The 17,571-nt window shown below is 40.2% G+C and overlaps 1 protein-coding gene across 2 annotated transcripts; it reads right to left on the reverse strand.

Annotated features, from left to right (window-relative positions):
- Nucleotides 1–3,641: 3,641 nt before the first annotated feature.
- Nucleotides 3,642–11,551, reverse strand: mecp2 (methyl CpG binding protein 2). Of its 2 annotated transcripts, XM_030784594.1 has the most exons (4): nt 11,520–11,551; nt 11,262–11,264; nt 5,979–6,347; nt 3,642–4,922 (listed from the first exon to the last, which is right to left on the reverse strand). In XM_030784594.1, the coding sequence occupies exons 1-4, from the start codon at nt 11,549–11,551 to the stop codon at nt 3,692–3,694; spliced, it is 1,635 nt and encodes a 544-aa protein (XP_030640454.1). In that variant the 3' UTR covers nt 3,642–3,691. The 2 variants fall into 2 exon arrangements, with proteins under 2 accessions (XP_030640454.1, XP_030640453.1); XM_030784593.1 differs by lacking the exon at nt 11,262–11,264.
- Between the last annotated feature and the right edge of the window lie 6,020 nt (nt 11,552–17,571).

Genomic DNA, 17,571 nt, shown 5'->3' on the forward strand with positions numbered 1-17,571 from the left:
TGCAGCCAGTTTGTGAATGGTTTTCATATGGATACAGCTTAGTTGGTTACCTTGAGTTCACATCAATTTTTTTTTTTAATTTTTTTTTTTAAATTTCATTTATTTATTTTCTCTTCAAAAGATATTTGACTTTCTGAGGGCCACAACCTCTGCAGTTCATGTCTGGAGGTTTTTTTTTCATGCTTTATGTCCTTCTGACTTTTCATGTCATGGTGCACTGAATCCACAGATGTCTGTTATCATGTGTCATTAGTTTTCATTTCCTGCTCTTCTCTGCAACTGTGTCAGTGTTATAGCCCAAATCCTCCTCCTCCTCAAGCTTTCTCTCCAAGTTAAATCAGACAAGGATGACGTTCTTGACGTTTAGGGTCAAAACATCATCCTTTGACAGAGAATGATCGACTTGATGCTCTGTAAGGAGTGAGAGTGAGCGATATTTGAGATTGCTTGAAGTTACCTGTGGGACTTCAAACGATTTATCATGAAAGCAGAGAACAATTAGTCAGGCGTTACTTTCACAAGGCTTTCTTCCTTTCCTTTTCGTAGAATCACTTACTTGATTTATTTGAGAATATTATATAGCCCTTTTTGAGCAGGAATGCTCTTTTCCTTTGTACCCCCATCCCAAATGCTGGGGTTGGGGAGGAAGGAAAGCCAAAGGAGGAAGGATGTGGACCACCTTTTCATTCATCTTTACAACAAAAGAAAACTGGTTGTAACAGTTTTTGTATGTACCTACAAACCACATGATTTAGACCTCCCTGTGATTGTCAATTCTATGTAAAGCCAGCCTGGGGGGGGGGGGGGAACAAAAAAAAAAACTGTTACACATTTTAGGTACAGGGTGATGAAAATAGCACGCACTATTCTAAAGTACACTTGAGAAATGTCACTGATAAATAGATCTGTCGCATGCAATTTTTAAACCCTAACACCAGTGAACATTTAAAAGAACTCCTTTGCTGTATAGACCTGGTGTATTGAAAACTAAACCGTTTCTGAATTTTGTATTGACTTCCCATTTCCTGTTTCACACACACTCTCTCTAATTTTAATTACAAAACAAGGATATAAATGGGTCATTATTTCTGTTTGTACAAGTGCACATACATAATGTACGTCTCTAAAACCATTGAGTGTACATGTGCTTTTGTACAAAACTGCAAGATGACAACCTAATGGGTAACATGCATTTTGTTAAATTAAAGTTGATTCACATTTGTAGGCAGATGTCTTTTTCTTTAGTTCACATTCCGAACTTTCTCCAAAGACAATTCAGTCATATAAAACACTGATATTTTTGTTTCATTTTTCCCCAAACCTTAAACGCTCTCATAAATCGAAAAAGCATCTTTGATTTCTCCTGTTCAATGGGTTCAAAAGAAAGTCAGAACAATTGTACGAAAATGTTTGAGGGTCAGCTGATAATCTGGTTGTACAGAAACCAAACGGAGAACCACAGAATCCCATATGAAGCGTCTGTCGTGTAGCATGCATGTTTTCGGTGCACCATACATTCCTTTGTTTGCAGGTCAGGTTATGGATGAATTAAAACAAAACTGGAAAGTTCTTAAATATCCCTCACATCTCATCATGAAGTTAAAGGAAAGAGTGAGCATGCCCAACGCTGCTAAATTCTTCAATAGGTTCCAACCTCCGGACATGAATCAAAATCAGAATGAAGTTATGTAAGGCTAACCAACTGCTCATCTACTGAACATGGGAGAGGGCCTTCAATATTCTTTTATGAAGCATTTCATTAGAGTAAAATAAGGTGATTTTTATCTAAAAACAGAAAACAAACAAAAAAAAATTTAGTACATTGTTAATAATCGTGTATAATCCTAAATACAAATAGTTTCACACAACTGACAAAGAAGAACTTCCTTGTTTGAGTTTGGTTCAAAGATTTCTTTGGGATAATTTCAATAGTCATCCCATTTGTACAGTCCACAAACACGTTTTACAGCTCATTCAAATTCCAAAAATTGATTTAATTTCACCTTATACATTCTTGTGCCTGTACCAATAGTCAAGAAGCTCTAAGAAACTTTAAAATCATAAGCCGTGGATTAGTTCTTATGGAGTTAAGACAAGCAAAAAAAAAAAAAAAAAAGTTTTGATTTCTGTAAAACCTCGTTGTCATTGCTAGACAGAGACTATCCTCATAACTTAAAATGGCTTGCTAAACAGTTATGTACAAAAAAAAACGTAAACGGCAAAATGGCATGTAATGAAAAAGCTTTTCCTGTGTCTGTCCAACCACACGCTACGCGAAAATCACTACAGATAAACATCAACAACAGTTTGACAAGAAGCTGAATAAATATAACAGTTCTATTAACTGCCCTCTGAAAAAGCCACCATAACTTATGGACGGCTTCTCTATTTCACTTCACTCGTATGAACACAAAGTAACATAATGAGAAGCTATGAGGGCCACCTGGCGAACGTCATACTATTTTGCATGGAGTGTGAGTTCTTAAAACACAGGATCTTTGTCAATTTATTATTAAAAAAAAAAAAATCCTATTTGACTGATGCCTTTACACAAGCTGAAAATGTCTTGCACTGTGCTTTCAACATTCCCTAACTAACATATTTGTGCTTTAGCCTACAAGCAGCTGACCAGGGAGCGCGATCCATTGACTCTACAGTAGTTTGGTCTCTGATAGTCCCACCATGGGTGTCACTGAACATTTAAGCAGTTTTTACCATCGCTGTAATTAATATTCTAGTAGGGCTGAGGGGGGAAAAAAAAACAACCCAAAAACAAACAAACAAAAAAAAAACATTTAAGTCCATGCCTTACATGCCTTCTGTAAACTTAAGCTGTTCAAAAAAACTCTATGGTTCGTGTACGGTCTTTAATTGGTCTACTTGGTCAAAAAAAAAAAAATACATTCATGATCATTGTCAATCTCAAACAGGAAGTTCTTATCTGTCTGTGTTCAACATGCTCCTCAAAGCTTCAAGGTGACGGGTACTGAAAGGGTTAAGCCAAGATGGCGTCTCGAGCCGCGGAGTCACTCTCTTTCAAACAAGAGGCGTCTGCATCACTTGTTAGTCACCTCTACGAAATGGAAGAAAGGCTGATTGTGATACTGAAATGCAACAGAGGGATTTCTTTTTTGTCGAGAGTTTAGAAACGGGAGTAAAAGCGTTGTGAAGCGTAAAGTCATATTGGAACTATTTAAACTCGGAAACTTGGTTGTTTTTCTATGGTTTTTTTTTTTTTGGAAACAACTGTCCCATTAACTAGAACTTGTGCATTCATTTCCATTTGACCTCCTTACTACCTTGAAGCTGTGACGAGAGAGTAACAGGAAAAAGGTGATTGTTGTCGAGATCTTTATACTAACATAAAGATATACTAAAAGTAATGAAATAAAAAAAAATATATATATAATTCATCAGGAAGCAATATGTTCTCGATAACTGTTAACCTGCCCAACACACAGAAAGAACATGACACAACAGCTGCCTTTTGTTTAAGTATGTATACATTTTTTGTGTGTGTGTTTGTTTGTTTGTTTTTTTTTTTTTTTGTTTTGTTTTTTTTGTTTTGTTTTGTTTTTTGTTTTTCCATTTTTAAAAAAAAAACAAACCAAAAAGCTCCTCCCACTGTGAACGTGCCTCTGATCCTCCAAACACACTACTACTGCTGCTGCTGCTGCTGCTGCTAACCCAGTCAGCTCACTCTTTCACTCACTGGTGTCCTGGACTCAACCGTCTCCTCCCGGCTCGGTCTGGGCACGGCTGAGGGGGGTACAATGTCTCTCAGCTCCTTCCCCTCCCCTGTCTCACTCACTTGCTGCTGGCTTTTCAGCTCAGCAGCGATGGCTTGAGTCTTAGGGGCCATCTCTCTGTTTGGGCAGCTGTCGGGTCTGGCCTCCTCTCTGTGTGTCACCGGCTCTTGTCTGGGCCTGGTCGTGCTCAAGTCCTGAGGCTCGTTCTGCGTGGGCGCCGGGGGCCCGCCTTGCGTGGAGTGGCCGAGAGAGAGTTGATGTGCCTGTTGGCTGTACGAGGAGGTCTCCATCACCTGTACGTGCTGCAGTTGTGGTTGATGGTGGTGATGAAGCTGTTTGAGGTGCTGTCCCCGTTCTCTCTTCTTGTGGCTCTTGGGAAGGCCGCCACTGCCGCCACCGCCGCCGCTGCCGCTCGCGCTGCCGTTCCCCGGATCCTCCTTGTGCTTCCTCCCTGGGTGCTTGGAAAGCCTCTGTCCGAGCTCCGCCTCCTCTCCGGGGTGCGTCCCCGTGGCCACCGCCGCCGCCGCCGCCGCTCTTTTCGCCGTTCCCGTCCCGCCGCCGGGTCCGGTGACGGCCACGGCGGAACCCTCCGCCTCCATGGTCTCTCGTGTCTTGCGTTTCTTAATGGGCAACGCCTTCTCCTGCACTGGCTTTGCGGAAGATTCTTTCTGAGCCTTCTTCTTGGCCTCTGCAGTCAGTATGGCCGCGGCCGCGTAGGCCGCACTGGAGCCCGTCCCTGCCGCGGCCTGCGATGCGGCTGCTGGCTTGCGACCGCGTTTTTTGGGGGCGCTCTGAGGTTCTTGCTCTGACTTTCTTTTACGCCCTGGCCTCATTTTGGCAACTGGGACTTGCCCAGAGGGTGCCCCTACTTCCACCTTAGGGGCTACAAACGGCATCTTGACCAGGAGTTTCCCTGGGCTTTTTTCTACCACGCGTTTTACTGCCACCCCCTCTGTTGTCTGTCGCACTTTACCACTTCCTTTAGGGCGGCCTCTCCCTCTACCGGAAGGTTTGACTACCTTGGGTTTCTTTGGTGGTCTCTTCTCGCGGCGGGAGGGGCTACCTCTCCCCGTTACTGTAAAGTCAAAGTCATTGGGGTCGGTGGTGGTATCTCCGACCTTTTGGAAGTATGCCATAAGCTCCACTTTGGAACGGAAGGCTTTCCCTTCTGGGCTGGAAGAAATAAATAAAAATGAATGAAAAAACAAAATAAATACTGAAGACCCTTGAACAAATGTTTCACAAAGTATGTCACATTCCAGCATTAAACTTTTTTTGACATTACAAAACAAAAAAAAATCACGTTAAAACAGCAAAAAAAACAACAACAAAAAAAAAAAAACGATCTGAATGTGTTTTACGTAAAAAGAATGTTCTGGAAAGAAGGATGGGAGCCAGTGTATTGTGTCATACTGTTGATTTGCCCTAACTTGTGCGCTGTCTTCTGTTCCACAGGCGCCATAAACAAGAGACAAAAAGGGTAGTGTGGAAACGGGGACACATCTGTCAACTTTGATCCTTAAGCATCCAATCCATTATGTGGAACTGGGCAGCAGAGGCAGACAACATTACAATGACCTGTTATTTAGCTTTGCTGTACATCACTACAATGCTTCTATGTACTGCTCAGAGCAAAGTTATTCACTAATAAACCCTTGTCTCTGCAATTATATCTGTCTATTGAGGCTCTCAACTGTATAGCCCGAAGGTGGTCTCACCCAGCATAGTCATATAAAAGTTCAATCATATTTCGGAATGGTCTTAAATCACTGTTGGACCGAAAGGGATAAAAATATATATGTATAAATATGTCACAAGAAGTCAATCCATTTACCTTGATGAAGATAAATTCAATGATAAATGTAAAGATTAATGTTCGGCTGCAACGCCTGCCGTCAGTTTGAGTTGCCTAATTACTGAGAGAAGGAAAACTGTGTTGGTAAGAGATCTGTAATATCAGTTTTGATATACCTTGGGGGGTTCATATCACATACAAGACACTTCTGGAAAACACAAATCAGAACCACTGCGCCTTTACCTCTAACCAGACTAAAGAATTTAATCCTTTAAAAAAAAAAAAAAAAGAAGCTGACTCTTTCATTGCTTCAACCATATAACAAAACAAACAAACAAACAAACAAAAAAAAAAAGCGAAAAACTAAATAAGCAGACCCTGTTCTGTAATTGTACTCTTCAAAAATGCAGGCGTCCGCCGGAGTATCTACTCACTTGATCAGGTAGACGTCGTATTTGCCGGCCGACCTGCCCGATTTGCGCTGTTTGAGTTTGCGCGTCCACCCCTGCGGCAACGAGGGGTCGTCGTACAGCGGCCCTCTGTCCCGAATGATGGAGCGGCGCTGTTTGGCCGAGGCGGAGGCTTCAGAGCCGCTGAGGGCCACGCCTGCCTCGGGGTCCAGGGGCTCCGACTTCCCCGCTTCCGCCGGCTGTCCCTCATCCTTGTGTGTCTGGAGGGGCACAGGCGGAGGTACTGAGACGGTGGCCTCCACCCTCTCCACATCCTGTCGTTCTCTCTTTCCTTTCTTCTGCTTCTGCGTCTTGTCTTTAGAGCCCTCCTGGTCCTCGTTCTTTCCCTCACCTCTGTGGACGACACAAGGGGTGAGAAACAAGCAGTGGTGTCTGGTCTGAGGTACTGAGATGTGCCCTGTCTGAAATCCACAATCCACAAGTTTAAAAGTGAAACTAAACTTAAAAAAAAAAAAAAAAAAAAAAGATAATTAAAAATGTTTACTGTAATTAATGTTAAACCTCTGAATATTTAATGAAGTAACTTTAGCCAAGCATTTCCAGATGGTGTTCCATTCGGAAGACACCTTGTGCAAAGCCGCGCTGGTATCGGATTCAACCAATCATCCATCACGCACAGAAGGAATGAAAAACGTGGTTTACAAACACGTAATAAAAAAAAAACAAAAAACAAAAAAACAAAACCACTAATTTGCAAAACCTTTACATTAGACTTTCGATTCAGACCACAATGAAATATTCTAGCCATATGACTGAAAGAACCTCAAAAAGTGTTCTCACTTCCACTGGAAAATCGTGAGAGGGAGTGGTGTCAAGCTATCCCTGCAACTTGCCACACAGGAGGAATCATTCAGTCTAATTAGGAAAGCACAGTAGCTGTGGATCTAAATTCAGAGACCCACGTTGTATTTTGGTATTTGTTTCTATTACAAATCCAAGTAATATGAATGATTTCACCTTCTCGGGCTACTATGAGAATTCAGAGAGTTCAGGCTTAAAGAAGGAGATGTTGTCACTGCCTCTTCGTGGAATGTAGCTTTAAATAATTCATTCCACCACAACTAGCCCACTTCTCTAGCAGGTGGTGCCTCAACATTAAAAAAAAAAAAAAAAATAGAAAAAGAAAAAAAAAAGAAGAAAAACCTGAAATGGTAAATAAATTGATACATTTAGACAATCAAGTCAAAGGCCTTCGTAAATACTTAGAACACAAACACTCACAGGGTCCTCCCTCAAAAAAAAAACATCTACTTACACAACTTAGGAAAAAACTTCTGAACTACTTTCAGTTCTTCTGCTGCAAGGCTACTATGTATTGAACAGGCGTATTCTCATTTCACAGGAACAATTAGAAAAGTGAACAGAGTAAATCGACAATGACTCTTTTGCACTAAACAATGGCTTATTAACTTGAATGCCTGCCTAAACAATTTTCACAGATGTAAAAAATAAATAAATAAAATAAAATAATGATAATAATTGACTCTGTTTGCTTACTAATCAGCACACAGCTAAGGGGAAATCACAAGTAACACAAGTCATAGTCTTTAATACTCCCTCTGACACAAAGACCCATGGGAGGGGGAGATTACCGCGTCATCTGAGCGGGTGGGGGGGTTCCCAGAATGACACTGGTGCAGCTGCTGCACTCTCTATGGAACTGGTCTGCTATATGGCTTCGGAGCAATGCACCGTGGCTTCAATAAGTATCACGTCTTTTCAGCATCCTGGTAAACCAGCCACAAGTTTGTTTCATTTTCTCCACTGTACACTCATACTGCGACCTGCAAACTTGTTATGCATGTTAAATTCCACCAAACAAGTACCACAATCAAATTCTGCTGACAATACGAACTAATGAAGTAGGCTATATATCCACATAGGCCTCAGAAGAGTTCGTTTCAGAGAACTTGCGACCAATAAAACAAAGTTGTTACTGAAATGCTGTCTTTTCACACAGCAAGTCACAATAGGGAACTCTGAAAAACCACAATACGACCATGAATAAGTGTTAGTACGATCTTATTATAGATATTAGTCATAGCGTACTATTTCCGTAAAATAATGAATTAGTTTGACTCCACACTGCAAAATAAAATTCAGTTCCAGATTTTGCCTGAGTAATTGCATAACTTGCTTTTTCCGGTACCAAACATGCTATTACTACAAATGTCATGCTTTATCCTCATATGGCTGTAGACTTTTCACTGGGTTGAAAAAAATTTTACTCTACTACAATTAGATTTCTTATTAGCACGGCATGAGGGACTGTCAAAACACAAGATGCGCAGTTCATTAGCGAATTAATGGATTGAGTAGATTGTCCTCTCGAGACAAATCATATAATTGATCAGCAAGACAACACAGATTTGATTGTTTGATCATTTTGAACCAAAGGCGTTCAAAGTCCTACACAGTAGATGCTCCTTGAGAATGCACCTTTACATCTTTTTTTATTCCCCATCACTTTAGCTGCAAAGCCAACACCGCAAGACATCATCCAACTTCCACTGAGCAGTAAATCCCACAACATGTGCATCACCACAGAACTTGTGTTACACAGCCTTACGTTCACTAGAGCTCTGCACCCATGGAACTTTGTGTTAAGACCACGTGTAATTTACAGTGAGTTTTGCCCATAACTCATTCTGTGTTTTTCCCCCAAAGTACCAGCGCATAATGGCACCGTTTGTCCCTGCTGAGATGAGTTAAAAAGAAATCAGGCCTACAGAAGCTATAGCATAAATCGCCACTAATGTGTAAATCTCATTTTCCCCGTGGGAACAAAAGAATACTGGACCACTAGAAATATATCTGTAGATAAGAAGGTTAGAGGCGACTATTTGTTGGCCTGAAGTTGCACAATATAATCTTGCGACCATATGCATTGCTTCTAGTGCTTAAAAAGCCAAGTGAGGTCCCCATAATTTGTCTGCTATGTAATCAGATAGCAGATAAACAAGGGAAGACTGATATTGCATAATCTTGCAAATTAGGTTGTTTAACATTAGCCACTTTTCAGCACCTGACCCAGAAAAAAAGTCACCAAAACTGTGCAGGTTCGGGTTTATTTAATTTTCACCATTTGTTTTAATCTGCTTTGGCACCTAAAACCAGAAAATTTTGAGATAGGAGAAAGGCAAGTAATTCTGCACACAGCATATGAACAGATGAACCATATAGGCCTAAAATTAGATGCGGCCAAATGTCTGAATTTGGTGGGGAGGGGAAAAAAAAAAAACCTTCTTTCATCATTGTTGCAATGTGCAACTTAAATGCAGCAGAATTTTCCCTCTCTCATTTTGATGAAGGTTAAGAACATTTCTTACTAAACCACCCATTACTCTATGCCTAGATGGCCTTGATTCCCTCTGCAATAGTGGGCTGAAGCGCATTTTACATTGGAATTTAGCGGCTTACATCGTGTCGTGCAGAGCTCAGCATCATTACTCGTTTCATACAAATTCATTTCCCATCATGGCAAAAAAAGAATCCAGAAAGATCCCTCTAAACATAATAGTTAAAACTAAAAGACTGTATCTACAATAACAGCAAGTGCACGAACCAAAGTGAAAATTCTGTTTGCATTCAATATACATTCATTTATACATTAAGGCTATCTATAAATGGAGTTAGGACACTTAAAACATAAGCCACTGGTTTCAAATCTAACCTCAAAATGCACAACTCACCTCAGACCTCCTGCACTGGGGACGCCGAGCTCGAGCTACAAGTACTTGTAAGAACAAAGTCTATTGCTAAAATTTGCGTAAAATGGTTTGCTGGACATTGGATGAAGGATTTTTTGTCTTTGCGTAATTTCATTAATAGTCAGAAGACAATACAGGTTCAGTGTGTAATAAAGTCACGTGAAGAGTTAAGAGATGTAAGCAAAAGAAGAAATCAAGAATTCATCCTTGAACTAACTGGACATTCACACAATGCTAAACCATTAACTAACTACCGGGCTTCCAAAACCGAAAAACTTGACTCATTTCAAAGAGCATCAGTTAATATTAGTCACATGAATACCCATTCAACTACTTTTCAAATAAAACTCACGCTATAAACGGTTCAGTGTAGTGATCCAAGAGGTCAACGAGATGTTCGAAAACATGCCAGTAACAACATTCATCCAGATTTGTACCATGGAAAACGTTTATCTGTAATATAAATTTCCAAAGAACAAAGCCAAACACGAGGCATTTTGCTACCCGCTGTCAAGGGCTAGTCTTACTATTTTCTAAAAATGTACCGAGTAGTATAATGGTAGTGCTGTTAGATGGATAAACTATTTCTTTTTGCAAGACATCTCGTTTCCATCAAGTAATCAGAACAGATGACTGAACTACAAACTAACATGTATGCAGATATGCGTGTTACATGAAGCAAATGTAAGTTGACTGGCATTTACGAGGATGAATGCACCAAATGCAAGAGGCTTGCAAGTCACCAAGGTTGAGCAAAAAGAGAAAAAAAGAAAAATCACACAGCGCAACACAGTGGACCACACAAACCAAATGTGAGGTCGCTTAATCCGTTAGCGAGGCTAGCTCATATTATCGCTTTCCAGCTACCACTCTGTTAACAAGGGAGTGTCTTCACTTAACAACCAATTTCTTTACAGAAATGAAAGAAATAATTTACACATGAGAGACTGGTCAACCAACAGACTTGCTAAACATTCCAGAGTTCCTCCATAAAGTAACAAAGTAACGCTACCTAGGTTAGCACATCGGCTAACGTTAACAATATCTTCCTATACAGCTAGGTTAGCTTGCTTGCTAACAGGAGTGCGAACTCGGTGACCCCATCAAGCAAGTCAAAACTTAAGACACTAAAGTTCCTTGAATGTTTATTTTGTTTATAACCTTAAATAAAGCAAAGCTATAGTGCACAACGAATCTCAAATTAATGCAATTCTGGGCAACAGTGTTTTGGCTAGCGAACGTTATGAGCAAGCTACACAGTCTGTTATATTCACAGTATAGAATCTGTTGTCCTGTAGCTCTGCTAACGTCAGCTAACTTAGGGTTAGTTCTGACTGCTGTTTTGACAAATAGCCACCAAAATAACGTTAGACAACACTTTGTCAGTCATATACGGTGTGACAAATGATGAAATATGTTCAATGTGCATCACAAACAGAACTAGTACTGACACTCAGGTTTCATGATAAACACATCATATCTTAACAAGCTATCTTATAAGAGTTTTGAGTAACGTCAGAAAATGACACAAACACACCTCCTCCCACAACTAGCAGGCTAGCGAGTTGCTAACTGCCGCACAAAGTATTGCCATGATCATCCATGATCTAGGAAAGCGGGGGAAATACAAGTGACGTATTCTCAACGCCTTTGCTAGCCAGCTAACAGGCTAACAAGCTAACATTTCAGAGCCAACAACAATGGTATGTTACAACAAATACGCAACCAATATGCAATGTCTGTTCTTTGAATCTGCCTCGATATTAAAATGTGAATATATACAATTCACACTTACAGTCTCTCCTCTCCGCTCTCTGCGGCGGCCATTTTTATTTAAATAAATAAATTTCCAAAAAATCACGCAACATCTTTGTGGGTACCCCTCACCCTCTCCCACTCCCTCTACACACCATCGCTTCAGAATTGAAATATCGCGAGATGTCACACAACCTATATTACAAATTGGTCTTCCCGCGAGAACTAATATGTAACCACAAGACAAGTATTTTGACAATAGTCTTGGGCAAAATAACAAAAATAACAGTGCATAGGAAATATGATAGAGAGCCTTTCATAAACACAGCACTTTTAATAAAATTTGTCTTGTCCTGTGTGCTCCACAAGAATCATTCTCATTTAAAACACTGATTATTCACTTACCAGTAAATCAAGCTAAACAATACTGTCACTCATGTCATTAAACTGGTATGTACAACTAAGCATGAGGCATTGTCAGACTTGGCAATCTGTGTCATCTCTTTATCAGTCTGGGCCTTTATGCATCAAGCTAATCTGGGGCAAGCTCCCAGTGGTTCATATAATTGTATTTATTAAGATTATAAATGGCAGAAACTGATCCTAAATCAGCACACTTATTCTGAGATGCTTAATGCATATGACCCTCAGTCTGACTGTTTAATTTGACCTCACCTTGTACTTTAGACATTCAGTTATAGCTTTTAGGGTCGAAGTGAAATCTGCCAAACATCTGCTTATAAGAAATAAGACTGTATGCAATACTTCACTGTTTTCCAACCTTGAACCTGGAGGCCTACTGCTATGTAAATTTTAGACTGTTGTCTTCTCTAACAAACTAGGTTCAACTCGTCAACTAATTACCAAACCCTGCATTAGTTGGAGCACGTTTGTTAGTGCACCAGAAAGACTTAAATTGGGTAGAGCTTTGGGCCTGCAGGAACAGGACTGAGAAACACTGCTTTCAGTTACAATTTGTAGCACTTCATCTTACAGTAACGCATAAATGTGTACAAACCACTTATAATATTAGATACTATTACTATTAGACCTAGATGTTGCAAACCGTCCAAAATGACAAAAGATATAAAATAACTGGAAAATACATCAGTCAAACCAACACCAGCTGGTCATTTGGCTTTACGTTTTGAAAGGTGGTTTCTGCTTAGTCAAAGGTAGTTTTAAACTGACTGAGAAGCAGCAAATAAGGGTAAGACAAAGGTTCAAAGTATTGTAAGACATAACATCTGTTTCTGTCTTCTTACTATATACTTTCATTAATAGTTTGTCTTAAATATTACTGGCATTCCTGACTGCTGGCAGAAAGCAGTTGACGTGCTTTCCACGACTGGAAAATCTACAATCTCCACCTCCAGTCAGCACTAACCAGTGGAAGGCGCGCTTCGCCTACCGACCAAATAGTGACGCCACACACGTTCCTCACATAAAACGGGCAGACGCGTGAGTTGTGCTTGACTTTGGGACCAGAGATTGTCATTACTTCGGACAAAAGGGTTCATGTCGTTTGCTTACTGCTTTGACGTTCGTGTGACATTCTTGTTTTACGTTAACAACGTGACGGCCCTGTAAACAATGTCGACAATTGCAATAGTTTGCGCCCTTTACTTCAGTTGGTCTTTGCTTTGTGGCGTTGATGCTGATAAAGTTTTAGCTGATAAGGGCCGTATTGAATTGCTCCGGGTCCAAGAGTTGGCTCAGCAGCCACGTTATGGCGAATGTTGGTCCCGTGCACTGGAAAAAATCCATTCGAACTGCCGAGAATTTACAGCTGACACGCAAAGCAAAATTGCATTGGCTTTTACACACTGTCACCTGCGAAGGTCAATGAACGATTTTCCTAAAAACCGAAACGACATATTTTCCGGTTACATGTAAAATTAGTTCACGCGAAAATCCTACACAATTTTAAAATATGTGATATATGTCAATATAAGGTATCTCATTATCAATTATTCGAGCTACAAAGCATGCTCCCTCTTGCAGGTCAGACCGCCCTTTCCCTGAATGCCCTGTGGGTAGTGATGTAAAATTCTGCACTCGAGATATGGACCCTGTGGCCTTCAGTACCTACACGGAATTCTTTACTCATGCCCACAGTATCTGCCATTACTTGCAGAACGAACGCTGGCAGTATCAGGCACAAAACACCATCCAAAGGTACAGCAAAAAAAAAAAAAAAAAACCCACGCGAACCCTAAATTTTGCCTGAAGGTGCATTTAGGAATATTTGGTACGAGGCATTTGGAAATCCTCTTCCCACTCAATGTACTCCATGTTTTAGACTGTCAGAAAGTTCAGCAGGAGTAGCTGAGCAGCTTGCTTCCACACAGCGCATAGCAGAGGACCTGGTTGAGGCCCAGACTACTGCTCTCAAGTCTCAGGAAGCAATACTGCGCAATGGAGAGGAGCTCAAGAACACACTACATGACTCCACCCAAGGTGACAATTTCAGGAATTTACTTGCTATGCAGAACAGTTATTTGTGCTGTGTGTAAAACATTAGTGGGGGCTGAACTGTTATTTCCTTATAAATATGCTATATTCTTTAAAGGACTGTCATCATCTAAATAAAAATACCTAGACTCAGTCAGTCATCATAAACTCTTGTTCCTTACAACATTTGTTTTCTCCTACCTCTTGGATGTTCTTTGATTTTTTTATATATATATATATAAAGGTTTGAGAAAGGTATTTGCAGAGATGAAGCACTCCGCACAGGAGCAGCAGGTAGCATTTGCTGAGATCTTCAACCGCGTGGCATTCTTGCAAAGCTTCATCATGTCTGAATCGCACGGCCTGAGCTGTTTTTTGTACAATTCGTTGGGCTTCTTTGCTGCCTTTCTGCTTACATCAACACGGCGCACATCTGGAGCCCGGTGGGTCATTTAGTGGTTTGTTTGTTTGTTTCACAGTGCTACTCTAAATTATCGTTTTCTATTAGACGATGTTTGAAATGGAAAAAATCCATCTATTTTAGTAGTACCTCCATCCAGAGAGAATTTTGGAGTAGAGGTCTGGATTTAGAACAAATTTTACTTTATTCACCTGATCAAGAAACAAAAATGTAATGGTGTTATCTCTCCATCAGGGTTTTATTTCAAACAGCACTCCTCTGTTGACCTTTAAGTTAAATATTAATGCTAAATTGGCATTGACATTTGATTTGTTAATCCTCCGATACACTTTGTCTTTGAAGATTCTTTCTGTTCGGACTGGTAGCTTTGAATGTGTACCTGGAAAGGATGATCTGCAAAACAGTTCTTGAAAATGAAAACCCAGGCTACCAGCAGATGGTAGGTAGCAGGCATTTGGGAGGGAAAAAGTAAGAAATATGTGGAGGGGGCAATATTTATTATGAAGAGTCTTGAAAATGAATGTCCTTTTGACAAATTTATTTCAAAACCTACTTGCTCCACAGGAGCGACTCACCCTTTTGATTGGAATTCTCAGAAGAGTAATGGTCTCAATTGGCCTGTTAGTTTTGCTGTATTTTGCTTTGCGATTTCGGAACTTGAACAGAGAGAGCCTTGAGATCTTGAGCCAGCTAAAGGAGACTCACTCTAACCTTCAACAGACTTTGAGGAAAGCTGGTAAGGGCTTCATACCTATGAAAATGTGTTGAGAATTTCTTTGATTCAGTTGTTTTAAGTAGGGTTTTTTTTTTTGCTTATGTTCAGAGCGGCTCTCTGGAAAATTTGATGAGTTGACAGCTGTGAGGACAAAGCAATGGAGGGAAAACTGGGAAAATAGAGAAGAGGACAGTTTGGTCATTTTACATCCCAGTTGCGCCCAAGACATCTCTTTACAATCTATCTCTGACATCCATGAAAGTGAGTGATCCTTTTTGATATTTCACCCCTAAAATGTTTAGTATTGATATTATGGCTAAGATTTTTTTTGTGTGTGTCTCTCCTTAGGAAGGCTTTCTGAGAGTTTTGCACCTCTGATGGAGTCTCAGTGTAACTCAGAGACCCCAAAGACACGCCAGCGTCGTTCCTCTGGATCTCGCCGCCGCCAGTCTTCTACTCTCATCTACAGCGTACTGGTGGAGGAAAATCAGGTGCTGTCATTTGATATACATACATCTTTCCCCAGATGTTCAATGATCCCAGACCTCAGCCTATGACTAATACCAAATATGGTCTCCATTTCCAAGAAATAGTTTTGTCCCATAAGCACTGTATACTAAGTAAGTTGCTCTGTTTGTTTGGAATGGCAGCTAAGCTTGAGATGGTTTCATTCTTATGACGCTTCGTGATTTCCCTCTCAGACAAGGTATAATCTTAGGAGTCGGAGGTCCCTGCCTGCTCCTGGAGGAAATGGAGAAATGGACTGATGTAACTCATATGTGAAGACTGTGTATGTGGAGATATCGGTCTTCATGGCTATCTATCTGTTCAGCTTATATGTGATTCAGCCACCATCAATGGAATCAAAGAAATTAGCGAAACATAACAATTTCAACCGTTTTGTTTCCCTACCACTTTTATGTTTCAAAAATTTTGCAGTTTTTTTTATTGTGCTTATAATGATCTAAATAAACATGATTTTAATCTGCTGACACGATTAAACATGATTTTTTTTTAGACTATGTGGAAAAACTCTGGAAAAACAAACTGCACTGGAAATGAGTTGTGTCACTTGTTTGTGATTCTGCCCCTTCAATCCTCCCCTTTCCTCAGAGAAGGACAGTCAGTGTTGATGAAGTTTGGTTTCTGAGAAAATGAGTAATAAACAATAGAAAGACTCTCTTAGCTGGACTGCCTCCCTCTGGCTAGGCAGTGTAAGTGCCACTTGTTTCTGTAACTCTACTGAACTCAGTATGCAATGCAAATCAAAGGTATTGCATTTACATGATACGGCATAACTCAGATGCTATCAAGGTCATGTAATTTGTAATACGTTTTTGGCACTAATTTAGTATGTTAAACAAAACAATGTTGATAAAGATTGAGATATTGCTAATAGTTACACCTATGTTGCCTGTACACAAAGGCTATTATCATTTCACCTCATGTTGCCCTTATTATTGAGGCAATGTAACCGTAAGAGATGAATACAGCTTTCTGTTGTCCATTGATGACCCAATATGTACAGCTGGTAAAAGACAGTGACTCAACCTGTACAAACATAATATAAACATGCACAGGAAATGCCAGTGGATTGACCAAGTCTATTTCTAACTGCCTCTTCTCACTTAGCAACTGCCTTTCAAATGATGCTATAGATGTTCACACATTGCACATATTAAGCAGCAGTGATTGTTGTATTTGTTAAGGACACAATACACAATCCCAGATCTCTTGTTGAGGGTTTTTTTTCTTCTATGGTTACCTCTACGTAGCTTATCGTGTAATTTTATTCGAAAGGACTTGATAGGACTTGTTCTGGCTTTTTTTTTCAGTTAATGTTAACTAAAGTATACATTGAGGTGAATCACAAACACAGCTGTTAGACCATTATTCATTTAGAAGTTCAAATATAACATGGAAAACTGTTGAACATTATTTCCTTTCCTTAGTTTCAGTAAAACAACGGTTTCTGAGGCTGACGGCATTCTAAAGCAACCAAGATGAGTTCAAAAGGCCCATGACCTTTTTATGCTTGTGTTCTAACGCAGTTTTCTTTTTTTGTCTTCTTTTTGAAGCCATGCTGTTTTATGGGTTTTTATGTTTAATTTGTGAAATATAAACTATCATTCTCACTTAGGTTAGCATATGCCTCAATATTTTCGCTTTCAAAGACATTTTTTCAAGAGAGTGAGGGGGGCTTTCAAATCCTTTCAACGTTTTTCGAAGCATCAGATTTCAAGCACAAACCATTGGAAAAAAACCTAAATGAGAAACAGACTTTGGGAAAAAGAGATGGCGGAGGAGGGGGTTGAGGCACAGTCTCATATGTCGACGAAATAACGCGCACAGGAGCAGCAAAAAGTACGGAGGAGGAGGGGGTTAGGTTGAACATACTTTGGAACTGGAGTTTGACGGTCTAGTAAAGACTTCCACACAAAGAATGGAACCGCAACCGGCGAAGACCACTAGACGAATCTTCATGGATTTGATGGGAAACTC

The sequence above is a fragment of the Chanos chanos genome, chromosome 9 (assembly GCF_902362185.1).
Source record: "Chanos chanos chromosome 9, fChaCha1.1, whole genome shotgun sequence".
In the NCBI taxonomy this organism is placed as follows: Eukaryota; Metazoa; Chordata; class Actinopteri; order Gonorynchiformes; family Chanidae; genus Chanos; species Chanos chanos.

Excerpts from the sequence above, each read along its gene's own strand:
- mecp2 (XM_030784594.1), bottom strand. The coding sequence starts at position 11,551 with ATGGCCGCCGCAGAGAGCGGAGAGGAGAGACT. Across the intron at positions 4,923-5,978 it reads TACGACGTCTACCTGATCAA|CCCAGAAGGGAAAGCCTTCC; the intron begins GTGAGTAGATAC and ends TATTTCTTCCAG.